This window comes from Lithobates pipiens, unplaced genomic scaffold (assembly GCF_037356315.1).
Source record: "Lithobates pipiens isolate NorthernLeopardFrog02 unplaced genomic scaffold, aLitPip1_a1.2 Scaffold_23, whole genome shotgun sequence".
Taxonomy (NCBI): Eukaryota; Metazoa; Chordata; class Amphibia; order Anura; family Ranidae; genus Lithobates; species Lithobates pipiens.
The window spans coordinates 208,607,418-208,632,479 of record NW_027507785.1 but is presented as its reverse complement, the minus strand read 5'-3'; the positions used below and the strand labels follow the sequence as shown (position 1 = coordinate 208,632,479).

The 25,062-nt window shown below is 45.2% G+C and overlaps 1 protein-coding gene across 3 annotated transcripts in view; it reads right to left on the bottom strand.

Moving 5' to 3' along the window:
* The window catches only part of RNPC3 (RNA binding region (RNP1, RRM) containing 3), a 67,414-nt gene extending 43,204 nt beyond the window's left edge, over positions 1-24,210 (bottom strand). The window contains exons 1-4 of one of the 3 annotated variants that reach the window (XM_077452790.1): positions 24,005-24,210; positions 18,375-18,422; positions 11,267-11,382; positions 8,214-8,297 (exon numbers count right to left, since the gene is read on the bottom strand). In XM_077452790.1, coding sequence (XP_077308916.1) covers positions 8,214-8,297; positions 11,267-11,382; positions 18,375-18,422; positions 24,005-24,142 — 386 coding nt within the window. In that variant the 5' untranslated portion in view covers positions 24,143-24,210. The remainder of the gene's footprint in view (positions 1-8,213; positions 8,298-11,266; positions 11,383-18,374; positions 18,423-24,004) is intronic. The other 2 variants (XM_077452792.1, XM_077452791.1) reach the window with 2 other exon arrangements.
* Between the last annotated feature and the right edge of the window lie 852 nt (positions 24,211-25,062).

Below are 25,062 nucleotides of genomic sequence, written 5' to 3'. Positions count from 1 at the left end.
CAAATGACCCCTTTTTACAAAGTAGACATTCCAAGGTATTAAGTAAGTAGCATGGTGAGTTTTTTTAAGTTGTCATTTTTTCCCACAATTCTTTGCAAAATGAAGATTGTTTTTTATTATTTATTTTTATTTTTTTACAAATTTGTCATATTATCAGGTTATTTCTCACACACAGCATATGCATACAACAAATGACACCCCAAAATACATTCTGCTACTCTTCCCGAGTACGGCGATACCACATGTGTGAGACTTTTACACAGCCTGGCCACATACAGAGCACCAACATTGATGTAGTACCTTCAGACGTTCTACGAGCAAAAATGACGCATCTCATTTCTCAACCACCTATTACACTTTTGACGGCCCTGGAGTACCAAGATTACGGAATTTCCCATAAAATGACCATTTTGGAAAGCAAACACCCCAATGTATAATCTGTGAGGCATAATGAGTCTTTTGAACGGTTAATTTTTTTCCAGAAGTTTTTGGAATATGTGGAAAAAAATGAAAACGCATCTTTTTTTTTTTTTTTTTTAATACCAAAGTTGTCAATTTATAAGATATTTCTAACACATAGCATGTATATAGCAAATATTATACCCCAAAACACATTCTGCTACTCCTCCCGAGTATGGCGATACCACATGTCTAGGACTTTTACACAGCCTGGCCACATAGAGAGGCCGAACATTGAAGTAGTACGTTCAGGCGTTTTAGGAGCATAAATGATATCTCATTTCATTCCTACCTATCACACTTTTGAAGGTCCTGGGGCACCAAGACAGGGAAATTGCCCACAAAATGACCCCATTTTGGAAAGCAAACACTCCAACATATATTCTATGAGGCATAGGCTGCAAATAGGTACTCGGGTACTCTGATGGGCCTGGTGACAGATACTCTGATGGACTGTGAGTGACAGGTCCTCTTCATTAGAGGGGGGGGGGGGGGGGGCAATCAGTGTACACTGTAGGCGGTAACGAGATGTTACTGCAATATCCTCCTCACACACGATCGGTGTGTGAGGAGGAGATCCCAGTAACATCTCGTTACCGTGTTTTTTTTTACATCTTAGTGATCGGCTCTGAAAGGATCACAGCCGATCACGTGGGTAAACAGCCCAATGGCTGTTTACCAGCATCGGTGACGAGCAGTGTTCCCCGGGAACACGCCGCCACCGTCGCGCGCGCATGTGCCGTGCACAGTGGGGGTGTGGCCATCAGTGATCGGCCGTGATGAAGTCACGGCCAATCCTGTGGTAAAGAGCTATAACCAATGGCTGTTCACCCCCTTCGGTGGCGAGCGGTGTCTCTGACACGCCGTCACCAAAGAAACAGCGATGCGCGCGCTCGATCGCACGCATTCCCTGTTTAAAACGGGAGGCCATCATATGACGGCCTCCCGCCACAATAGGTGCGCCGCCTGGCCGTCATTTGACTTCCGGCGGTCAGAAAGTAGTTAAGGGATACTAAAGTCTTTTTTTTTTTTAAGTTAAAAATACCAAACAGACATGTTATATTTACTTGTCCTGTACAGTGGTTTTGCAGAGCAGCCCAGATCCTCTTGTCTGGTCCTCCCTGTGCACCTGGCTCCTCCCTCCTGTTGAGTGCCCCCACAGCACGCAGCTTGCTATTGGGGCACCCAAGCCGAGTCACAGCTCTGTGTCCTTTCTCTCCTCATTGGCTGACTGACTGTAGTGGGAGACAATGACGTCACACTGCTGTCTGCCAATGAGGAGGGGAGTCCTGGGCAACAGAGACACTTCTGCAACATCTAGATGGACCTCAAGTATTGGGGGGGCTGAGAGGGGTTGCTGTACACAGAAGGCTTTTTATCTTACTACATAGAAACCTGACTTTACAACCAAAAAACACCTGACAGATTCCAGCATCAACAATGTGTGATCCAGAGACCTCTCTGCTGAGCTATTGTATTCTGACATGAGGGGAATTCCCTTCCATCAGAATACACAGATAAGAGCTTGCAGCCATTGGCGGCAAGCGCTGATCGAATTGAGGTCTTTCAGCATTACTATTTGACAGAAGCCAGTCATTAGACCAGCGTCTGTTGGACAGACAGCAGTAAACATGGACTGAAAGGCAAACTGGCAGATTTTCAGTCCATATACAGTCAGGTCCATAAATATTGGGACATAGACACAATCTATTTTATTCTATACACCACCACGATGGATTTGAAATGAAAAACAAGATGTGCTTAACTGCAAACTTTCAGCTTTAATTTGAGGGTATTTACATCCAAATCAGGTGAACAGTGTAGGAATTACAACGGTTTGTATATGTGCCTCCCACTTTTTAAGGGACCAAATGTAATTGATAGATTAATAATCATCTATGAAACTTGCACTTTTTAATACTTGGTTGAAAATCCTTTGCAGTCAATTACAGCCTAAAGTCTGGAACACAGACATCACCAGACGTTGGGTTTCATCCCTGGTGATGCTCTGCCAGGCCTCTACTGCAACTGTCTTCAGTTCCTGCTTGTTCTTGGGGGATTTTGCCTTCAGTTTTGTCTTCAGCAAGTGAAATGCATGCTCAATCAGATTCAGGTCAAGTGATTGACTTGGCCATTGCATAACATTCCACTTCTTTCCCTTAAACTCTTTTTTGGTTGCTTTCGCAGGATGCTTTGGGTCATTGTCCATCTGCACTGTGAAGCGCCATCCAATGAGTTCTGAAGAATTTTGCTGAATATGAGAAGATAATATTACCCAAAACATTTCAGAATTCATCCTGCTGCTTTTGTCAGCAGTCACATCAATACAAGAGAACCAGTTCCATTGGCAGCCATACATACCCACGCCATGACACTACCACCACCATGCTTCACTGATGAGGTGGTATGCTTTGGATCGTGAGCAGTTCCTTTCTTTCTCCATACTCTTCCCATCACTCAGGTACAAGTTGATCTTGGTCTCATCTGTTCATAGGATGTTGTTCCAGAACTATGAAGGCTTTTTTAAATATTGTTTGGCAAACTCTAATCTGGCCTTCCTGTTTTGAGGCTCACCAATGGTTTAAATCTTGTGGTGAACCCTCTGTATTCACTCTGGTGAAGTCTTCTCTTGACTTTGACACACATACACCTACCTCCTGGAGACTGTTCTTGATCTGGTCAACGGTTGTGAAGGGTGTTTTTTTCAGCAGGGAAAGAATTCTTCGGTCATCCGCCACAGTTGTTTTCCGTTGTCTTCTGGGTCTTTTGGTGTTGCTGAACTCACCGGGGCATTCTTTTTAAAGATGTTCCAAACAGTTGATTTGGCCACACCTAATGTTTTTGCCATCTCTCCGATGGGTCGTTTTTTCAGCCCAATGATGGCTTTCTTCACGGATAATGACAGCTCTTTGGATCTCATATTGAGAGTTGACAGCAACAGATTCCAAATGCAAATAGTACACTTGAAATTAACTCTGGGCCTTTTATCGGCTCCTTGTAAATGGGATAATGAGAGAATAACACACCAGGCCATGGAACGGCCAATTATCCCATTACTTTTGGTCCCTTAAAAAGTTGGAGGCACGTATACAAACTGTTGCAATTCCTACACCGTTCACCCAATTTGGATGTAAATACCCTCAAATTAAACCTGAAAGTCTGCAGTTAAAGCATATCTTGTTTGTTTCATTTCAAATCCATTGGCATGGTGTATAGAGCCAAAAAGATTAGAATTGTGTCGATGTCCAAATATTTATGGACCTAACTGTATACCCTCTTTTAGTGTGACAACTACACACAGCAGATTACTAATGTGAGCCTCTGAAGTGATCTATCCTTCTAAGCTGCAAGTTTTGAAATGGTTTCTCTACTGAACCATGACTTTATTCTGGAGCCCTGAACATATATGCCAATGAAAGATATAAAATACCTAGGCTGCCAAAATTAACTTATCAAGACCTCATGATTGACAGTCGCATGACCAAATGCCTAGCCTTTACTGAGGGGTGACAGAGATGATCCTCCCCTTTAAAGTTGGGTCCCATGACTGCCACCATATGATCTCAATGTAGCACACTAATCAGGCCTTTTGTTAAGGTGAAAATAAACAGCATGGAAATATGTAACTCCCAGGTGCGTTTTCCATACTGAGCAGCTTTTCATAATATATTTGCATACTATGATGCACTTAACTGCCAAATTGACTGCCCCCCCCCATCCTTCCAGTGATTCTCCTGATCCCATCTTGATTGGCCCAGGTGAGATATTGTAATTCCTGAGCATGCAAGCGTTACTTTGTCCTGGCACAAAATCGTGCCAAGAGCGTACACTGAGCTGTGGCTCTGCGCACAATTAGGACTTGTTCACAACATATTTGTTGAGCTGCACTGATCTGTATACATGAACGCAGGCCCGAGGCAGTTAGAAAACCATGTGCACTGTTCGTATTATACTGCTGTGTTGAAGCAACATTGCATAAAAAACGCAGTATGTCACTGTCGCACTGTCTGCTTTAGCAATGCACCCTGTCTTAGAAGATTGACATCACAAATCTTTATAAAACTAGAGAGAGTGATCTGGTAGGGAAGGGTTTAGGAACAAAAGAATATGGCATGTATGTGCTGGGAAACACTTAGCTACAAGCAGCACACATTATTATGTCCTTGCAATGCGTTATAAAACTAGATCTCAAAATAGATGTTTACAAACTTATTTTCAAGACCTTGGTGTGGATCTGAATTAATATTTAACAGCCACACACATAATCAAAACTGACCGCTGAAAACTCACAGCTGCTGAAATCTTATCTCCTCTGGGACATACTGGTGTTTTTCAACAGCTGTAATACTTGCATAACAGTTTATGTATTTTAACTTTTACAACAGATTTCTATATTGCATTATTACCACCCCAAGAGCCTAAGACTCAAGCTTATACTTAAAAAAGGTATACAGAGGATAGAGATGGCATCCAAAAATGTAAATATTCATTTAACTACTGAGGGACAAACCAATAATGCAGCAACCTGTAGTAAAAAGGAAACCAAGCAAATTAAACAACTATTAAAGCATAGGTAAAAAAAAAACAATCGTTTTCATCTTGCAACAAGCAAGGGAGGGTTTATGATCCCGATCAAATTTTTTTTTTCCCTGTGTGTCCCATAGCCAAAACAAAGCGATAGGAAATCCCTGCAAATTAAAGGAAATCCTTGGGGACCTCCAGGTCATCAGAACCAGAGTCCCCATTGGAAGATTTCCCCTCTATTACTTTTCTGGGGACAACCTTTCTTTTACTTTCAATGATAATGGTAAACAGAACAAATAGAGAGGGTGAATCTCCTAAATGGGGGGACACAGACAGCAATAAAAACTGACAAGCACTCTAATCAATCTCCACTCCGTCCAAAACAAAAAAAGTTTTGCCTTTAGTTAGCGGTGATTAAGGACAGTAATAGGGGAATGGACTGGTGTGAAGGGGGGTTATGATATGAAGGGGAGGGAACTGTGATGTAAAGAGTGGAACTATGATGTGAAGGGGGGACTGAGGATTCTGACACATGGGATTGAGATACGAGGTTTCGTTCAGATCTGTGCATGTGCAGCATAAGGCATCTCATGCATTTTAACCCTTTCGCTGCCAGGGCCATTTTTTGCACAAGTTTAAAAGAAAAAAAATTCAGCCTGACGATTACATAAAACCACCAAACATTATATATTTTCTGAAAGCGGATACCCTAGAGAAATAGTGGCAGTTCCAATTTTTATGTCACACGCAAAGGTCATAGGATTTTGTGGATTTTTTTCCCCAAAAATATAAACCGTATTTATAGGCGTATAACACGCACTTTTCTCCCCTTAAAATCAAGGGAAAAATCGCGGGTGGGTGTTATACACCGATCCTTCGCGATTTCTGAGTGATTTTGAGCCTCTGGGCGGCCTTCAGCCGCCTTCAGTTCTTCTCGGCCACCAAGAACGGCCGAAGGCGTCCGAAAGCTGCAAGAAGAGCCGAAGGTGGCCGCGAGAAGAGCCGATGAACTACCGGGTGCCGCTGAGATACACAGGACATCTTGGCGGCGCCATTTTTAAAAATATCTGCAATTAACACAAGGCTGCAAATGACACTGACAAGGCTTCAGATGGACACTGATAAGGCTGCATTGATGGGCATTTAAATTTAAGTTTTTTTTCCCTTAAATTTCCCTCCTAAACTAAACTTGGGGTGCGTGTTATACGCCGATAAATACGGTATACCGTATTTATCGGCGTATAATTAAAAATTTACCTTTGGGAATTTAAAAGAAAAAAAACTTTTAGGAGGGAAGTTTATGGAAAAGAAATAAATAAAAAAAAAACCTTACATTTAAATGCCCATTAATGCAGCCTTGTCAGTGTCATTTGCAGCCTTCCATTGCAGCCTTGTCAGTGTCTTTTAGTTTAAAAATGGCGCCGCCGAGATACAGAGCGGACGTCCTGTGTAACTTGGCGGTGCTCGGTAGTTCTCGCCGGCTTTCGGTTATTTTCAGCTGCACTCGGCCGTTCTCAAAAATAGCCGAGAACGGCCGAAAATACCCAAAAGCCGCAGAAGAGGTTAGAAGTGATGGGGGATCGGCACCTAACACGCACCCCCTATTTTTCCGATTATAAGGGGATAAAAAAAAGTGTGTGTTTTACGCCGATAAATACGGTAGATTCCCCCCACCCCCCCCCCCCCCCATCTCATAGGGGACAAATAGTTTCCTATGTGACCGGTTCTCATTAACAAGACTTTAGGTTCCACTGAATGTTTTGCAATAGCGATCGCATTACAAAATGTCCTTTCCCAGCTAAAGTTAGCTGGTGGACACCCTGATGGGGAGGGGGGGGGGGGGGGGTTACTGACCCAGAAGTGAAGTCACAGACGCCGTATTCCAGGTCACAACGTGTGCACACTCTTCTCCTTCCACTCCAGCCCCTGGCACCCGCCATGTTGCTCTCGGGGCCACAGATGGTGAAGCAGAGCCTGGAAAACATGGTGGGGCGGTACTGGGGGTGTGTGGAGGCAATCTGGCAGCAGCGCAGCCATCTGAATGCTTTCATCTGACAGGCAGGAGTCTGTCACTTTCACACACAATAACGGTGGCTGCAGCCACTAGATTGTGGGTGTGAAACCCTCCGCTGTCAGGTCCGTATGACATACGGACCTTGCAGAAAAAGGGTTAATGGGTTGCCACAAATTCAGAGAATGAAGTCCTAACCCTTTTTTTTTTATCTCACTGCGCCAAGCTGCATGGTGCTGCAGAACCATGTGGTTTGGAATGCATGAAAATGTGCTATAGGTGCCAACATGTGGGAGTGCCATTAATTTTGAGCATCTGCTAAATTGCAGCGTGCTTCTCTGTGGGTTGGGAACTCATGTTCCCCAGACAAAGAAGCTAGTCTAAGAGGAGAGGGGGTGTTGTGAAAAATCTGAGTAATTGCACAAATATGCGATTTGGTCCTCTGCTGGAAGAATAGAGTATTTTACTGACTGGACCTCTGGGAATTTTAATTCAATGCCACAATGTAGCATCAACTGCTTGGAATCCATCTGCCCTTAGCTCGTACAAGCAGGCAGGAGTGTGTGCTTGGCTGAGAAATCCCCTCCTCCAGACACCTGGTATATATGACAATATTTGTCTAAGCCTGGAAGTAACTGAAGAAAAGAAAAGAAAAAAAAAAAAAAAGGGGGGGGAAGCGATCTCCGACGGACACCCATGCGGGCGCGCTCCCGTGTCCTGCAGGACTCGGCTCTGACCCCAAAGCCCACGTCATTGGATCTGATTGACAGCAGCGTGAGTCAATGGCTGCGCTACTATAAATCTATCCAATCAGGACACGAGACACAGGCCAGAGCTGGTGTGCTCGTTCCCGTCGTGGGAATTACGGGGCTCAAGTATAAGGGGGTGCTGTTGCACTAAAGAAGGCTTTTCACCTTAATGCAAAGAAAGCATTAAGGTGAAAAACGTCAAGAGTTCACAACCCCTTTAAGTAGCAAGACTCAAACAGTTTGAGGCAACTGAGCACCATAAAATATTATTTACTTTGCAGAAATACTGTCGTTTTCCTTGAGTATTTTTTTTATTAGCATTAACAAAGAAGAAAAAAAAAAATTTGTCCGAGTTCCAGTTCAAATGCGGAGAGACCTTTTTTAAATTTAAGGCAGACATACACATTGCAATACAAATGCTCTACAAAAGTAATCAAAATAGTAGATGTTACAATCAAGGCAACGCATACCCATGATTTGGGGCTATTCCTCTCTCAATGGAAACCTGGCTTGGGAGCTTTGAGTCTTTACAGTCATCAGCTTTCTCTGCACTGCTGGGAGAAGACAGGAAATTATTATAAAAAGACAGAAGTTTTTGTACCATAATGAATATAAGAAATTATACATCGTTAGCCAATAATGCATGAAATACTGGTTTCCTTGGAGAATGGCTGCACTTTCGATGTAAAACATCTCCAAATAAACAGCTCCCACCATCCCTTATCTAATTAGTCAGTAGGTGGAAAGACCTTGGACACAGGCTGCACCCAACTGTCAGTTTTCAATTTTTCTCTATGACTGCCAGTGTATGTGCAGTCCCACGAAGGCCACTGGCTCCTGGGAGGCTGTAAATACAAGCAGGCTGCAGCATTGCACTTATGGGACTGTGTCCTATCAGCACAGCTCTCAGTCTGTCAAAGAATGACATTTCGAATTTTGTAAAATACTAGAGTGGAATACTGCAGATTAGTTGCCTTAGATCCTTAGTAATCATGAGGTTTGATATAATAAAACTGGAGTGTAAAATCTGGTGCAGCTGTACATGATAACCAATCAACTTCTGTCTTCAGCTTGTTCAATTAAAGCATTGTACCGGCCTCCCCCTCCAAAAATTAAGTTAGTATGTGTAGCTGCCATGTGTAGCTGCTGACTTTTAATATTAGGACACTTAGGTGTCCAGCGACGTTGGCACCTCAGCCGAAGTTTCCATTGGCTGTCGGGTGATGCGCCGCTATTGTCAGTAAGGGAACCCTACTGTCCATGTGCGAACAGCCCGACAGCAGGGGGAGGAGGGGGGCCGAACTTGTGACGTACATCGAGGTCTGACGGAAGTGGGTGCAGGGTAGCTGTCAAAAACAGGTACCCGCTCCCACTCCCCCAAAAGCTGGCATTTTAAAAGCAAAAAATTACCTCACCCCATTGTATTGCTATGCTTATTTACAATTTTTTAGTACTATTTTAGCACATTCGTCAGTACTATTTTAGTATATTTTCACTTAGGCAAGAATGATATCTCTGCTCCTGCAGCTTCCTGGGATATCCCATCACATATCATAGGAGATTGCAGGAACATGGAGACACAGAGTTGGAGAGAAGTTCTGTGGGTGTCATCGGTGGCTGGCTACAAGAACCCAGAAGAGACAGCTGGCTCCTGGTGACACTGGAGGGGAAAATAAACCAATGCAGAATTTGGCCTGTGATTTTTGTGGTTGTTTCTCACACTTAAATGATTCAGATCAACAAATAGATTAATATTACACAAAGATAACCCGAGTAAATCCAAGATGATGTTTTTAAATTGGAAAAAGCTGTTCAAACCTGCCTGGCCCTATGTGAAAAAGTAATTGCTCCCTCCCATGCTGAATTATGAATGAACTGTGATTAACCACAATTTTTTGGAAAGCAGAGTTAGATTTTACTTGCCACACCCAGGCCTGATTACTGCTAGACCTTTTTAATCAATAAATCACATAAACAGAAGCGGTCTGACAAAGTGAAGCACACTAACCGATCACAAAAAGCCACAGATCATGCCACAATCTAAAAAAAAAAAAAAAATTCAAGATACAGATAATGTACATGTATCAGTCTAGGAAGGGTTTCAAATACATTTTTAAGGCTTTGGAACTCCAGAGAGCCATTATCCACAAATGGATAAATTGGAACAGTGGTGAACCTTACCCAGGAGTGTCCGGCATACAAAAATTACTCTAAGAGCATGACAACGACTCATCCAGGAGGTCATAAAAGAACCCAGATCATCATCTAAAGAACTGCAGGCCTCACTTGCCTCAGGTAAGATCAGTGTTCATGATTCAACAATAAGACTGGGCAAAAATGGCATCCATGGGAGAGTTCCAAGGCCAAAGCCACTGCTGACCAAAAAGAACACAAAAGGCTCGTCTCACATTTACCAAAAATAAAATAAAAAATCTTGACTTCCAGGCAAATATTCTGTGGACTGATGAGACAAAAAATTTACTTTTTGGAAGATGTGTGTCCCGTTATATCTGGCATAAAACAAATACAGCATTTCATAACAAGAACATCATACCAGCAGTCAGACATGGTGGTGGTAGCGTAATGGTCTGGGGCTGTTTTGCAGCTTCAGGACCTGGATGACTTGCCATAATTGATGGAACCATGAATTCTGATCTCCAATGTGGCTGAATTAAAAAGAATTCCAAAAAGAATGCCAAAATTGCTCCACAGCAATGTGAAAGACTCATTGCCATTTACCGCAACCGCTTGATTGCAGTTGTTGCTGCCAAGGGTGGCACAACCAGTTATTAGGTTTAGGGGGCAATTACTTTTTCACATAAAGCCAGGCAGGTTTGGAAAAAATAAAAAAAATGTAAAAGCCAGCAGCTACACATATAGCAGCTGCTGGCATAGGACACTTACCTGTCCTGGAGTCCAGCAATGTTGGCACCGCAGCCGTTTCCATTGGCTGTCGGGTGCTGCCGCTATTGCGGGTAAGGGAAACGCAGTGTAGCCTTACGGCTTCACACCGGGAACCCTACTGTGCATGAGCGAGGCCCCGCTTCTCTCTCCTACTGGCCTGGTGACAGGTGGAGGATGAGGGAGCCCCGTGGTGACGTCATGGGCCACAGCACAGACTCCTGGAAGTGGGATTAGGCTGTAAAAAGACCAGTATCCTGTCCCCCCTCCACCCCGAAAGGTGCCAATTGTGGCACTGGAGGGCAAGAGGAGACAACAAATGAGTAGAGATGCCACTTTTGGGTGGAACTCTGCTTTAATTAACGAAACAATCATTTAAAAACTGCATTTTGTATTTACTCAGGTTATCTTTGGGTAACAACAACATTTTTTGATGATCTGAATCATTTAAGTGTGAGAAATATGCAAAAAAAAAAAAAAAAAAAAAAAAAATCAGAAAGGGGGCAAATACTTTTTCACAGCATTGTATATACATATAAACACACACACAAAACACCGGCAAGAGGTGTAGAGCTTAGTCATGTTTTAGTCTACATAGAGCAAAAAAAAAATATCCACAAACCTTTTCTTTTTTTCAGAGAAAGGTGGCTGGTCTGGTAAGTGAACATGGTTCTCCTTAGCATATTCAACCACAAGCGTGTGACCCAACACTGTGAGCTGGTGAAGCACTGAAATACCCTGTGAATGAATGGTGAGAGATCATTTCAAAGTTCTTGAACATTTCAAAACAGAAAATGATAAACTGCACAAAACAATGTTTAGTTACAATAAGAGACTTTATTTGAGAAATCCAAAAAATAAAAAAATAAAATAAACTCAGGGTTGGAGAATTCAATATTTTCCAAGAGAAGAGGGAAAGTAGGCATTTTCTTTATTTCTATAATGGCTGTAAAGTTTTTCAGGTTGATGCCCTTGAAACACCGTACCTTGCTAAGCCAATTATGCATCATATAGGAAACCTGTACAGACAAAAGTTACCAAAAAAAAATAAAAAACCTAAAATGCCCAGTGGTGTAGTGGATAGCACTCTCGCCTGGCAGTAAGAAGGGTTGCTGGTTCGAATCCCAACCACGACACTACCTGCCTGGAGTTTGCATGTTCTCCCTGTGCCTGCGTGGGTTTCCTCCAGGTACTCCGGTTTCCTTCCACAAAGACATGCTGGTAGGTTAATTAGATTCTGTCTAAATTGTCCTTAGTACAAATGAATATGTATTAGGGACCTTAGATTGTAAGCTCCTTGAGGGTAGGGACTAATGTGCAATGTATATGTAAAGCGCTGCGTAAGTTGACAGCTCTATATAAGTACCTGAAATAAATAAAAAAAAACTGGAGTTAGTACTTACCGGTAACTCCTTTTCCGGTGGTCTTCCAGGACAGCCCTTGAGAGATGGAGCTCCTCCCATCGACACAGGAAACACATTGCCACAGTTCAAAAGGCGGTCCCTCAGGTCCCTGGTCAGTCATTCACCAAGAACCGAAGGATGGAACTGAAAAACATATAAACCATAACAGGTAATAACATTAGTACATCACTACAATCAAATAAAGGGTGGGATCGTGCTGTCCTGGAAGACCACCGGAAAAGGAGTTACCGGTAAGTACTAACTCCAGTTTTCCCAAGTGTTCTTCCAGGACAGCCCTTGAGAGGATCCCCAAGTACTTACCAGATTAGGGGGGGACCACGGCCTGGAGGACTTTCCTCCCAAAGGCCTGATCCTGACTAGACATTAAGTCCAGTCGGTAATGCCTTGTAAAGGTGGAAAAGCTTGACCATGTGGCTGCTTTACATACCTGCTCCGGGGTGGCACCAGCTCTTTCTGCCCAGGATGCAGACAACGCTCTTGTGGAGTGAGCTTTAACACCCTCAGGAGGATCTCTATTCAAGGCCTTATACCCCTCTGCTATAGCTAGCCTAATCCATCTAGCTATGGTTACTTTTGAAGCTTTCTGTCCCCTACGCTGTCCGGAAAAAAGGACAAAAAGGGAGTCTGAGATTCTGAATGGATTTGTTATTTTAAGATATTCTAGAATACACCTCCTCACATCCAATAAATGAAAACGTTCCTCTTTCTCATTTGCTGCATTTTGACAAATGAAGGGAGGACAATATCTTGGGACCTATGGAAGCTAGATGCTACCTTTGGTAAGAACCCAGGGTCTGTCTTTAGAATGACTCTGTCTTCTAGGATCTGTAGGAATGGTTCCCTGATGGAAAGTGCTTGGATTTCACTGACCCTACGGGCTGAAGTGATTGCCACCAGGAGAACTGTCTTAAAGGTAATAAGCCTTAGGGAGGCCTCTGAGATAGGCTCAAAGGGTGACCCCAAGAAAGCTTTTAGCACAACTGCTAAATCCCAGGATGGGACTTTTGTGATTCTGACTGGCTTGCGTCTAGCGACTGCCTTACAGAATCTAGCGACAAAAGGATTTTCCTGTAAGCGTTCATCTAGGTATACACTTAAGGCAGCTATCTGTACTTTAATAGTACTTAGGGTTAAACCCTTGTTTACACCTTCCTGTAAAAACTGTAGAATATTAGCCGTATTTATGTCCCGGCCATTCAGCCAGCTATTGAATTTTTTCCAGACTTTTTTGTAAATAGCTCTCGTGACTGGTTTGCGACTCTGTAGTAAGGTCGCAATTACCTTGTTTGACAGGCCCTTACTCCTTAAGATTTCCTCCTCAGTAACCACGCTGACAGCTTCAGTGTGGCGACCTGCGGATGGTAAAGAGGTCCCTGCGACAGGAGGTCCTGTCTGTAGGGAAGTCTTAGAGGCGGACAGTCTGTCAATTGTAGCAACGTTGTGAACCACGGTCTCCTGGGCCAAAAAGGTGCTACTAGAATCAAACAGGTTTTCTCCTTGAGGAATCTTGCTAGGACCCTCGGAATGAGATGAAGAGGGGGAAATGCATACGCCAGACTGAAAGTCCATGGAGTTTGCAAGGCATCTACCGCCAGGGGTTGATCTCCTGGGTTTAGCGAGAAAAAATTGGGAACCTTTGCATTTTTCTTGCTCGCAAAAAGGTCTACCTCTGGTTCTCCCCAGTGAGCTGTTATGAGATTGAATGCCTCTGGGTGTAAGGACCATTCTTGGTTCGAAATCCTCTGTCGACTCAAGAAGTCCGCCTTGTTGTTCAGCTCCCCTTTCAGGTGAACTGCAGAAATGGATTCCAGATTGGCTTCTGCCCACTGGAGAATGCGTCTGGCTACCAACATCAAACGAGGACTTCTGGTTCCTCCTTGTTTGTTTATGTATGCTACAGCCGTCGTATTGTCTGAACGGACTTGTAGATGGTGACCCTGTATTGCGGGGTGGAAAGCTAGAACAGCTCTCAGGATTGCTGTTAGTTCTTTCCAATTGGAAGAGAAACATTTCTCCTCCGAGGTCCACTTGTCCTGGACCCAGCTTGAGCCTAGGTGGGCTCCCCAGCCCCAACTGCTCGCATCCGTTGTTAGTGTTGAAGTGATAGGAAGGACCCAATGAACCCCTTTGTTTAGGTTCTCCCTGTCCTTCCACCACCAGAGGGAGCGTTTTACCCTTGAGGGGATCGATACCTCCTCCTCCAGATCTCTGCCTTTTAATTGTTCTAACAGAAAACCCTGAAGTTCTCTTTGATGGAACCTGGCCCATTGTACGGCTGGAATGGCTGCCGTCATAAGACCTAAGACCGACATTACTTCCCTCACCGTACACTTGGGGCTGCATTGAAGAAAAGATATTCTCTGCCACAGATTCAAAATCTTTTCTTCCGGCAGTATAATTTTCTGATCTACAGACTTGATCCAGTACCCCAGATACAGGATCTCCTGTGTTGGGGTTGTCTTGGATTTCTCCTGACTGACAATCCACCCTAATCGACTCAGACTGAGTTGAGTCAATTCTAGGTCCTGAGAAAGACGACTCTCTGAGTGGGCTGTTAGGAGCAGATCGTCTAGGTAGGGGATAATTGAGACGGATTGAAGCCTCAGAGGAACTAAAGCCTCTCCGAGAACCTTGGTAAAGATTCTCGGAGAGGATGATAGACCGAAGGGAAGTGCTCTGCACTGAAAGTGGTAAACCTTTGTGTCTATCTGCACTGCCATCCGAAGGAATTTCTGGCATTCCTCCCTTATTGGAATGTGCAGATAAGCATCACTTAGGTCCAGGGTTGCCATAAATGTCTCTTTCTGCAGGAGATTCTTTATGGAATAAATGGACTCCATCCGAAATCTCTTGTAACGGATGGAGCGATTCAGTGGACGGAGGTTCATAATTAGTCTGAATCTCCCTGACGGTTTTCTTACCACAAAGATGTGCGAGTAAAAACCGTCCCCTTGTTCCTGAATAGGGACTGGTGTCAATACTTCTTGATCTACCATTTCCCCTATTAGTAAAGGTAAGGCCCTGGCCTTTTCTGAGCGACTTGGAAGCTTTGTCACCAGAAACTTGGAAGGAGGGTTGCTGTGAAATTCCAGCGCATGACCCCTTTTTATTATATTTAAGACAAACTCGTTCGAGGTTGTCTCTTCCCATTGAGGAAGAAATTTGCTTAATCTTCCTCCCACAGGAACCCTGACGTCACTGGGGTTTGGGATCCTGATTGGGGCGGCTAAACAGTATGCCCCCTTTTCCTTTCCCTTTATGTCCCGACCAATGTTTTTTGGGGGTTGAACTCTTCTCTGATTTAGAGGGTTCCTTAAAGGGACGAAAAATTTTTCTTTGAAAATTTTTCTTTTTTGCGGGAAAGGTTTTCTTTTTGTCCGCCGTCCTTTCTAAGGCGGAGTCTAATTCAGGCCCGAAGACTAAGTCTCCTGTAAAAGGGACGCTGCACAGGCGGGTTTTAGACGCCGTGTCTCCCCCCCCAGGTTTTCATCCATACTGACCTCCTTGCTGCCACTGAAAGTGCTGCAGATTTAGCCGTAAATTTAACGGAGTCCGTGGAGGCGTCAGAGATGAAACTGGTGGCCTTAAAAAGCATAGGGAAGGATTTCAAAAGCTCCCCCCTAGGAGTGCCTGCCTTTAAGTGTTCTTGTAGTTGTGATAACCAGAACTCCAGGTTTCTAGCTACACAGGAAGTGGCTAGAGCTGGTTTTAAGCCTGCCATAGAGGCATCCCAGGCCCTCTTTAAGACAATGTCTGTTCTCCTGTCCATGGGATCTTTCAGGTGGCCCATATCCTCAAAGGCCAGATCAGCCTGCTTTGAGATTTTGGACAGAGGGGCGTCTAGTTTTGGATTTTTATTCCAGACCGCCTCTGGGCTCTCATCAAAAGGGAACCTTCTCTTAAGGGATTTAGGAAAGAAAACCTTGTCTGGTTCAGACCACTCCTTAAGGACAAGGTCAGAAAGCACCTTATGTATAGGAAAAACCCTTGCTTTCCTTTTCCCCAGAGCCTCATACATTTGATCATGTCTGGATAACTGAGTTTCTTCCTCCTCAATTTCCAGCGTATCATAGATAGCCCCCATTAGCTCATCTACTTCCTCGAGAGATAATCTATATTTTGAGGCTTTAGATGCTGCTTGATCCTCTTCCTGACCCGAGTCAGTGTCAGAGGATTCGGGGCTAATCAACGTGGGGCTAGGCTCCCTGACCATACGGGGCTCCCCTGAGCTGGGTGTTGTAAGGCATGGTGAGGATGAGATTATAGTTGTTTTACTCGTGGAGGCAGCTGCAGCTGATCCCACGTCAGTGATTAACTCCCGGAGGGACTTAAAGGTCGACGCCATTTCCTCTTTAAAGGAGCCCAAAAACTTTGCTAAAGGGGAATCTGCCTCAGATTTAAGCAAGCTTGCAATGCATTGCTTGCATAGGGCTTTGTTAGAGCCAGAGGACAACCTATTCCCGCAATTAGGGCACTTTTTGCGGCCTGTCTTGTCTTCCCTTGGCATCTCTTTAGCCTGAAAATAAGAAGACAAAGGATTTCTTAGCGTCAGCACCATGTCCCTCTTAGAATCACCACTAACAAACAACCTCACTGTGAGTAAACCACCACCGTGGGGTACTACAGGGCCCAGCCTACAAACACCACCACTCCACCAGAGTAATAGCATGCCCAGCAGCCTACCTGGGTTTGGCTGGTGCCTGTCTCCGCCGGAGTATCCTGGGGAATAGCCTCCATGGTCCCCCTCTGACGCTCCGAATCCCGCCGCTAATCCGGTATAGCTGGACGCTGGTCGGGCTTCACAGGCACAGCGCTGGCTCTCCCTCTCCTCCTTGTACCCTTAGAGACCCGGAACCGGAAGTCTCGGCACGCAGTGATGACGCGGTTCCGCCGGAAGTGAACGCTCGGCGTCTCCGACCCCCTGCAACGAGGAGGGAAGATGGAAGGTTCCACTCACCACTCCTGGGGGAAACCGGCGTCATTCTGCCCCTGGCCACCTCGGCACTGGAAGGAGGAGGGTAACGGGTCTGCTCCGGTTCAGCTGGACGGTACCCGAGCCAAAGAAAAAAGGTATGGACCCAAACTGCAGCCATAAACCAGGACCCGGTCCCTTAGGCTTGCAGGTTCTCAGGCAGCCCCTGAGAGGGGCCTCCAGGTTCCTGGCAACATGTTCCTCCGACGGAGGAAACACAAATGACTGACCAGGGACCTGAGGGACCGCCTTTTGAACTGTGGCAATGTGTTTCCTGTGTCGATGGGAGGAGCTCCATCTCTCAAGGGCTGTCCTGGAAGAACACTTGGGAAATGCCACTTGCCTAGCTGGCTTAGCCCTCAAGGTTGTCAGTTTCCAAACCCCACACATCACGACTGGTCCCGTAGTTATACAAGTGTCAGTGGATGAAACCCCCATGCACACAATATAATACCCAATTTGTAAAATATATTAGATGATATTGTGTCAAGTAAATAGATACCAAATATGTTAAATGTAAAATTGCACACACTGGTGAAATGACAAACCAAGATACCTAAAATTATCCATATGGAACACTTTAAAAAAAAAGTCTTTACAGGCACCAGTTTAGCATTATACGGGAGTTTTGGAACTAAAATATGTGCTCTCACTCTGACATTTGTGACGATACCTCACGTGTGTTGCAATCACCACTTACACATGTGTTGGACTTATGTACGTGTTTGCATTTGCACGCGAGCATGAAGAGATGGGGATGCATTAAAATTTTTATTTTTTGCACTTTTTTTTTCATTCAACTTTATTGCTATCACAAAGGGGCGAACGCCACCCCTTGTGATACACTGGGCAGTGAGAGGTACCCATTATAGAGATATCTGAGGTCTATTAGACCCCTGACCCCCCTCTTCTGCCCTACAAGTCAGTCAATCAAATAGATCTGTTTGATCAGCTGCTTGCTTGGCCGTACGCGCCAGGGAAACGACACCAAAGCATGAAGGGACAAAATAAATAAATATATATATATATATATTAGTGGTTTACAGAAAAAAAACAAAAAAAAACAACCTGTAGTGGGAAAGCACCAACACTGCCATTTCAGACCTCTCCTGAATATACTACTTACCCAGCCATTGCCCTAATCCAATGGCTTCACAATTTCTGAGTAGCGTGAACCAAGTATGAAAATCAGGAGCCCCTAATTCACTCAGAATTTTCTCATCTTCCTATTTGTTCCTGATCAGTGTTTACTATGGTATGCATAGCCAACACACTTCATATATTGCAGCTATTTAGTCCTCAAGACATGCAGTATATAAAATATGAAATGATACCTTTGCAGCAGCAAATTCATTTGGGTACGTTGCGAAAGCCACATGCTTCTGAAAAGAAATAAAAACCAAAAACAAAAAGTTTAGATCTGATATTACATTTTCATCATTGTCTTTTTGATCACTGGTAGGTCCAGTGCTACCCTCCAGTTATTTTCTTTACAGCACCGTTTGGTCAACGTAAAGTCTTGTTTTTTTTTCCTATAAAAATAACAGACAAGTTATACTTACCTGCTCTGTGCAGTGGTTTTGCACAGAGCAGCCTGGATCCACCACTTAGGGTCCCTCTTCTGTGCTCCTGGCCCCTCCCTCCTGTTGAGTTCCCCCACAGCAAGCAGCTTGCTATGGGGGCAACAGAGCCAAGCCACAGCTTTGTGTGTCCATTCAGACACAGAGCCGTGGTTCGGTCCCGCCCCTTCTCTCCCCTCATTGGCTAACTGACTGATTAACAGCAGCGAGAACAGCTGTGTCTCAGCCAATCAAGAGGGAGAGTACCAGATGGCTGAGGCATGCGTGGACTTCGCTGGATCTAGATGGGGCTCAGGTAGGTATTAGGGGGGCTGTTGCACACAGAAGATGTTTTTATCTTGAGCATACTTTCTGACTTTACAATCACTCTAAGCTCAGATAAAGTATTTAAGAGTACACAAAAAAGTAAGCTCTTATTATTTGATATGCACAAGCGGTAACAAGCAAGAGGGGGAAAGCTTTATAAATGCCGCTCCACAATTGTATACTATGCTTAAACGATGCTTAGGCTTGCATGGGTAGCATTCCATGACAGAAACACCCACCAAATGCAGCATGCTGCTTTTTTGCAGTGGCACACAGCATTGCCACTGTGGCATGTGAACATCTCTGAATGGCTGCATGCTTGCATTCAGGTGGGTAGTTGGGTGGGGGTGTCAGATGGAACCCCAAAAGAGAGGAAATGAAAATGAAGGTTGGGTCTAATAACTTCAACTTAATGTTCTGAGGGTCCCAGCGATTGCCTGTTGGCCTTTAATTACCCCACACACTATCACAAGCTTCTGATGGAACCATTCACAGGATTCTAATTTCCCCAATACTACATCCAGCTTTGATGGCTCCTTGGCACCTCCTTCTACATTTTAAATGACATCACAAACTACCTTTAGCTGCTCAATGGCCCTATTAGATCGCAAACTAACACCAGTTTTTGCTGGTTCCATTGTACTGCTCACTATAGTCTAAACACCTCCCTGCACACTGACAATGTCAACACTTTCAGAAGCGTGGAATACCCAATTCCCCAGCTGCACTAAGGGGTTCCTCCTGTCAGGGACACGGGACTGTACAGCAACACGGGGCTGGCAGAAGGAACCATTGAGCATAGCAGGAGGATGGGGACACCCAACATTTCTGGAAGCGTTAAGGTGGAACTTTAGTCAGTAAATAGGGTCCTGCTAGATGACTTAAAGTGGTTGTAAAGGAACTTTTTTTTTTTTTTTTAAATAAACATGTTATACTTACCTCAACTGTGCAGCTCGTTTTGCACAGAGTGGCCCCGATCCTGGTCTTCTGGGGTCCCTCCCTCCCGCAAGGACTCCACAACTTCAGGTGAGCTCCCTTGCATGATGTGGAGTGCTTGCAGGCGCGCTCCCGTGATACAGCTGGCGGCTATAGCCGCTCGCTGCATCACTCAGCCCCATGTGATTGACAGCAACGTGAGCCAATGGCTGTGCTGCTTTCAATCCATCCACTGTAACCAATCAGCGGCCAGGCTGATCGCTGAAGAGGATGTCGGGGACAAGCACGGGAGTTTCAAGGGGTCAGGTAAGTATAATGGGGGGGGGGGGGGACAGTATTGTCAGATGTTTTTTTACTTTAAGGTGAAAAAACTTTTACCTTTACAACCCCTTTAAGGCTGGCCCCTTTTGCATGTATTGCTATGTAAAGCATTAAAAATAAGTGCCTAAACTGTTTTTTTTTTTTTTTTTTTAATCTGTATACACTGCCTCACCAATGCTCAGTTGTTTTTTTTAGGCACTGACAAATTTGTAGAGATCTTCGGATAGCCTTAAAAGGGAATTAAGCCCTCCTATGCTTTAGATCAGAGGTCTCCAAACCCCCGGCCCACTAGTGCGTTTTGTCCAGGCCCGCAGCCCACCCAGACTCTGCCGATCTGCTGCCTTTTAAAAGCAGCTGCTGTATGGCAGGTCCCGGAAACAAAGCCACATCCTCCCATGCTGCCACGCTGTGCTGAGGATTGGCTGCTAGGATCGACCTTGTCTTAGCAACCAGTGACGCCATCAGCGTAACACCTCCCTGCTTACCGCTCGCTGTTTGTATTACAAATCCTTCCACGTGTGTAGCAGAGGGTGGAAGTCGCAAGAGAGTTGGAGTTAGGTCATACTGAGGCGAGAGGCAAATGGGCATAAATGTGTTGAACATGTACAGGAGACTATGAGGAGGCACCCAGACGTGCGGAAAGGCACGATGTGGCACAAAGACATAGGCTCCATGTAAACTATAGTCATTTAAACTGTATTCATTTATAAATAACTGTATTTTCAGCCCCTGAATACTTGTAAAATCTACAATGTGGCCCTCCTGTTGAAAAGTTTGGAGGCCCCCTGCTTTAGAGCCAAGGAAGCTGTTTCTGTGATCTGCAACTGCCATGGTGCTGCACATGTGACCTGTTATGATTTCAGCCATTTGATGGTTTAACAGTTTGCTCAAGGACACACGCAAATGTGACAATTAGCAATCTCGTTATTGTCCGAGTAGGTGACCCATCAAATCTTGTAACGGAAGTGACGTTTCGTCACAGCTTTCTTGGTACGCCCCGCACTCTGCCGCAGTAATCCTACAGCCCGAAGTCACCAAGCAGACATCTTTTTACACCCACCAAAGTCTTGCATTTCACAATTTTTACCATTAATCCGAGCTTATATCATGAAATACAGTATTTAGAAGTCCATGACACTGTTTAGATGCTGAATTTTAAAAGTAGCGGTGTTCTGTCAGAATGGCAAACATGTGATATCAGCAGGCTTGCCGCCATTTTTAAAATTCAACATCAAAACAGTGTCACGGACTTCTAAATACTGTATTTCATGATGAGTAAAAGTGTGTGTGTGTGTGTGTGTGTGTGGGGGGGTAGCTGGGCTGGTGCTGCACTACAATAGAATGCATTGAGGTGAAAAACTGAGGTCCCTTTACGTCGCAGGGGGGTTCTGGGAGGACCGTGCTGTAGCTGTCTTTCAGCTATAGCGTGGTTGGCAATTGGTTGAGAAGTATGGACTGTTTTTTATTTACGAAACCTACTTACCTAGGTGGATGCAACATCTGCCCCGCCGGCTTTAACACTGAGAACTGAGCCATTGGACACCACTGATCGCTCATCTCTCTCTGCTCTGTCCCCTCCTCGCTCACTGGAGCACTGGGCTGTGGAGGGGCGGGAGCGACCGGCTCAGGTTCTCAGTGGCTCACTGAGAGGCTGAGCTGGGTGCCGGTCCTGGCATGTGGGCGGATCCCGACTTCATTATCACGATCTTGCCAGAGCCTGGACTGACTATGTGACAACAGCCAACAGTGGGCTTCAGTCCACTCTCTGCTGAAAACAAGTCACGTGAGTGCAGAATGAACTGCACTCACATGATCCACAGAAGTCCAGCCAAATGAGCTTTAGGCTCGATTCACACTACTGCAATGCGGGAACCAGTGCGATTCCAGTGCATGTTCCCGCATTGCATGTCTCTGGCAGGCAGTTCACACTGCCCTATGCGAATCGCTGTGGGTGGCAATACAAAGTTAACGACACCCCCCCCCCAGATCAGTTCGCTGTGCGAACTTCCAAACGGTGAAGGAATCTGGTCACATGGTTGTGTAAATCCATGGGATCCGATGCCAGCGCGGACCAAAAAAGGGTCCTGCACCATTTTGGTGCGAATTCAGCCATACAATCTGTATGCCCGAATTTGCATCGCACAGATCCCATGTGATGTGCACAGCAGTGCGGTGTGAATCACACAGTGTGAACCCAGCCTCAAAATGGTTCCAAAGGCAGAAAGGTTTTTTTTTTTTTTTTTATCTTAATGCAATCTATGGATTAAGATAAAAAAAAAAAAAAAAAACCTGGGTGCAGCAGCCCCCCTAATTCTTACCCTGAGTCCATATCGAACCAGCAACGTTGCCCAAGAGACTAGGTTTTCCAGGACTCTCCCTCCTCATTGGCAGCCGCTTCTGTCAAAGTCAGTGAGACAATAAGCAGAGAGGGGGCGGGGCTGAGCTGCAGCTCCCTGTCTGAATGGATACACAAAGCAGGGGCTTGGGTGCCCCTGCATCAAGCAAGTTGCTGTGGGGACACTTGTTAGGAGGGAGGGGCCAGGAGAACCAACAGGGGGACCCAGAGAAGAGGAGGATCTGGGTTGCTCTGTGCAAAACCGCCACACAGAGGAGGGAAGTAGGACATGTTTCTTACTTTTTAAACTAAAACCAAGACTTTAATCTTACTTTAATGAATAAGGGGTATACTCTGACGAGGTGTTCATCAAGACATCACCACCCCTCTACCAATCATAGAAAGCCTTGTATTCATTAACCACTTCAATGCAGGGCACTTACACACCTTCCTGCCCAGACCACTTTTCAGCGCCGTCACACTTTGAATGACAATTGAGCGGTCATGCTACACTGTAGCCAAACTAAATTTTTAACATTTTGTCCCCACAAATAGAGCTTTCTTTTGGTGGTATTTCATCACCTCTGCGATTTTTATTTTCTGCTAAAAAAAAAAAAAAAAAAAGTTTGTTTCTGTAACAAAACTTTGTAAATAAGTAAGTTTTTTCCTTTCACTGATGGGGCTGCACTGAGAGGAATGATAAGGCAGCTCTGATGGGCACCAATGAGTGGGTACACAACATAGTTGGCACTGACATGTGGCACGGATGTACAGTAATTGATGGTGCGGATGGACGCTAATCTGTACCAAATGATGCCTGGCAATCAGTGATGCCCATTGTGGGCACTGATTGGCATAACTGGTGGTGACATCCCTGGTCGTCCTAGTGGCATCCCTGGTGGTCATCCGTGGGGGGTGCACTGATAATCAATCAGCACCCCCCCCCCCCCCACCTCGGGAGAGGGGCAGCCGATCGGCTCTTCTACTCGCGTCCGACAGACACGCTTCCAGTTTACACTGTGATTACCTGTGATTGGACACAGCTGATCACTTGGTAAAGAGTCTCCATCAGAGACCCTTTACCCAGATCAGTGCTGCGGTGTGTCAGACTGACACCCCAAGACATCAATCGCCGCAATGTTATCATGCTGGACGTCATGCGACATCTGGTCACGATATTGAAACCACTTTTCCGCCATTTTGCTAAGCAGCAAGTGGTTAAACAAAATTCAAGATGCTCTGTAAATGGTGGCAGTGTCCCTGTGGTCACTATACAGGACCAGCTGTTCAGCACTGGTCAGAAGACTGCGATCAGGACTAATACAGGGTTCCCTCACTGTGCCAGCCTGGCCCTATGTACCTATCCAATACAAATCATACCCACATGTCAGCTTTAATGAAAGCGTCAATACTGTGTATGTCTAAGCGGATTGTACGGACACAGATCCGAGCACACATGGGCTCATACACGGTGCTCCCCTCTTACCAGGCTCCCCCTCGTCCTCCCACAACACAGGCGCACACTGCACGCTCCGCTCTTCTCCAGCAGCTCCCTCTGCTCTTGGGGACTAAGCTCAGCCGGCAGATGCCGAACCAACAGCGTCTTCCTACCCCCTGCATCCATCTCTCTATCACCCTCAGGCTACAAACACAACTTCCGCCCAAACAGGAAGGACTTCCTCATGAAACATCGCGTGATTTCAGACGCCATCTTTGGTTTGACTGTGTTTCGTCAGATTAGGCGACTCGTCAGAATGTGTACTGGAAGTGACTTTACGTCACCGCCATCTCGCTACATTGCGCACTTCTTCCTAGTAAGGATACAATGAGAAGGAGGAGCGGACTTCTTGTTATACCCACCGGAGTTTTGCATTGTACACTTATTTTTAACAGTAAAGTGAGTTTATATAGTGAAATAAAGTACTTAGACCTCCGTCTGACTGGTAAGATGTTGAATTTTTAAAGCAGAAGTGAGCCTGCGGATCTTACAGGTTTGCTGCTTATAAAATCTGACAGAAGTTCGCTGCTATAAAAATTCAACATCTAAACATTCATACTGAGTTCTAAGTACTGTATTTCAGTATATAAACTCACTTTACTGTTAAAGTGTTTGTAAACCCTTATAACACCCTTTGACCTACAGGCCTTGCCTGTAGGTCCAAGAAATATCTCCTAAACCTATACGGTTTAGGAGATATTTGCCGAGAACAGGCACCGCTGTCTACGGCGCAAGCGCCGTAGACAGCGGCGCGCAGGCGCACTGAGCGCGGCATTTTCAATGACGGAGCTGCCACGCGCGTCGGCTCCTGTGCGAATGCCAGCGGCGGAGCTGCGAGACCCCACCGAGAAGATGGATGTGCTGGACTACAGGGGACAGCGGTGACTTCGCTGGCTCCTGTGTCAGGTAAGTGACACATAATGGACTACTATGCGATGCATAGTAGTCCATTATGCATTGCCTTTGCAGGGAATGAAAGTGGAAGTAAACTCATCAGGGTTTACTTCCTCTTTAAACATAAGTGTAAAATGCAAAACTTCAATGAG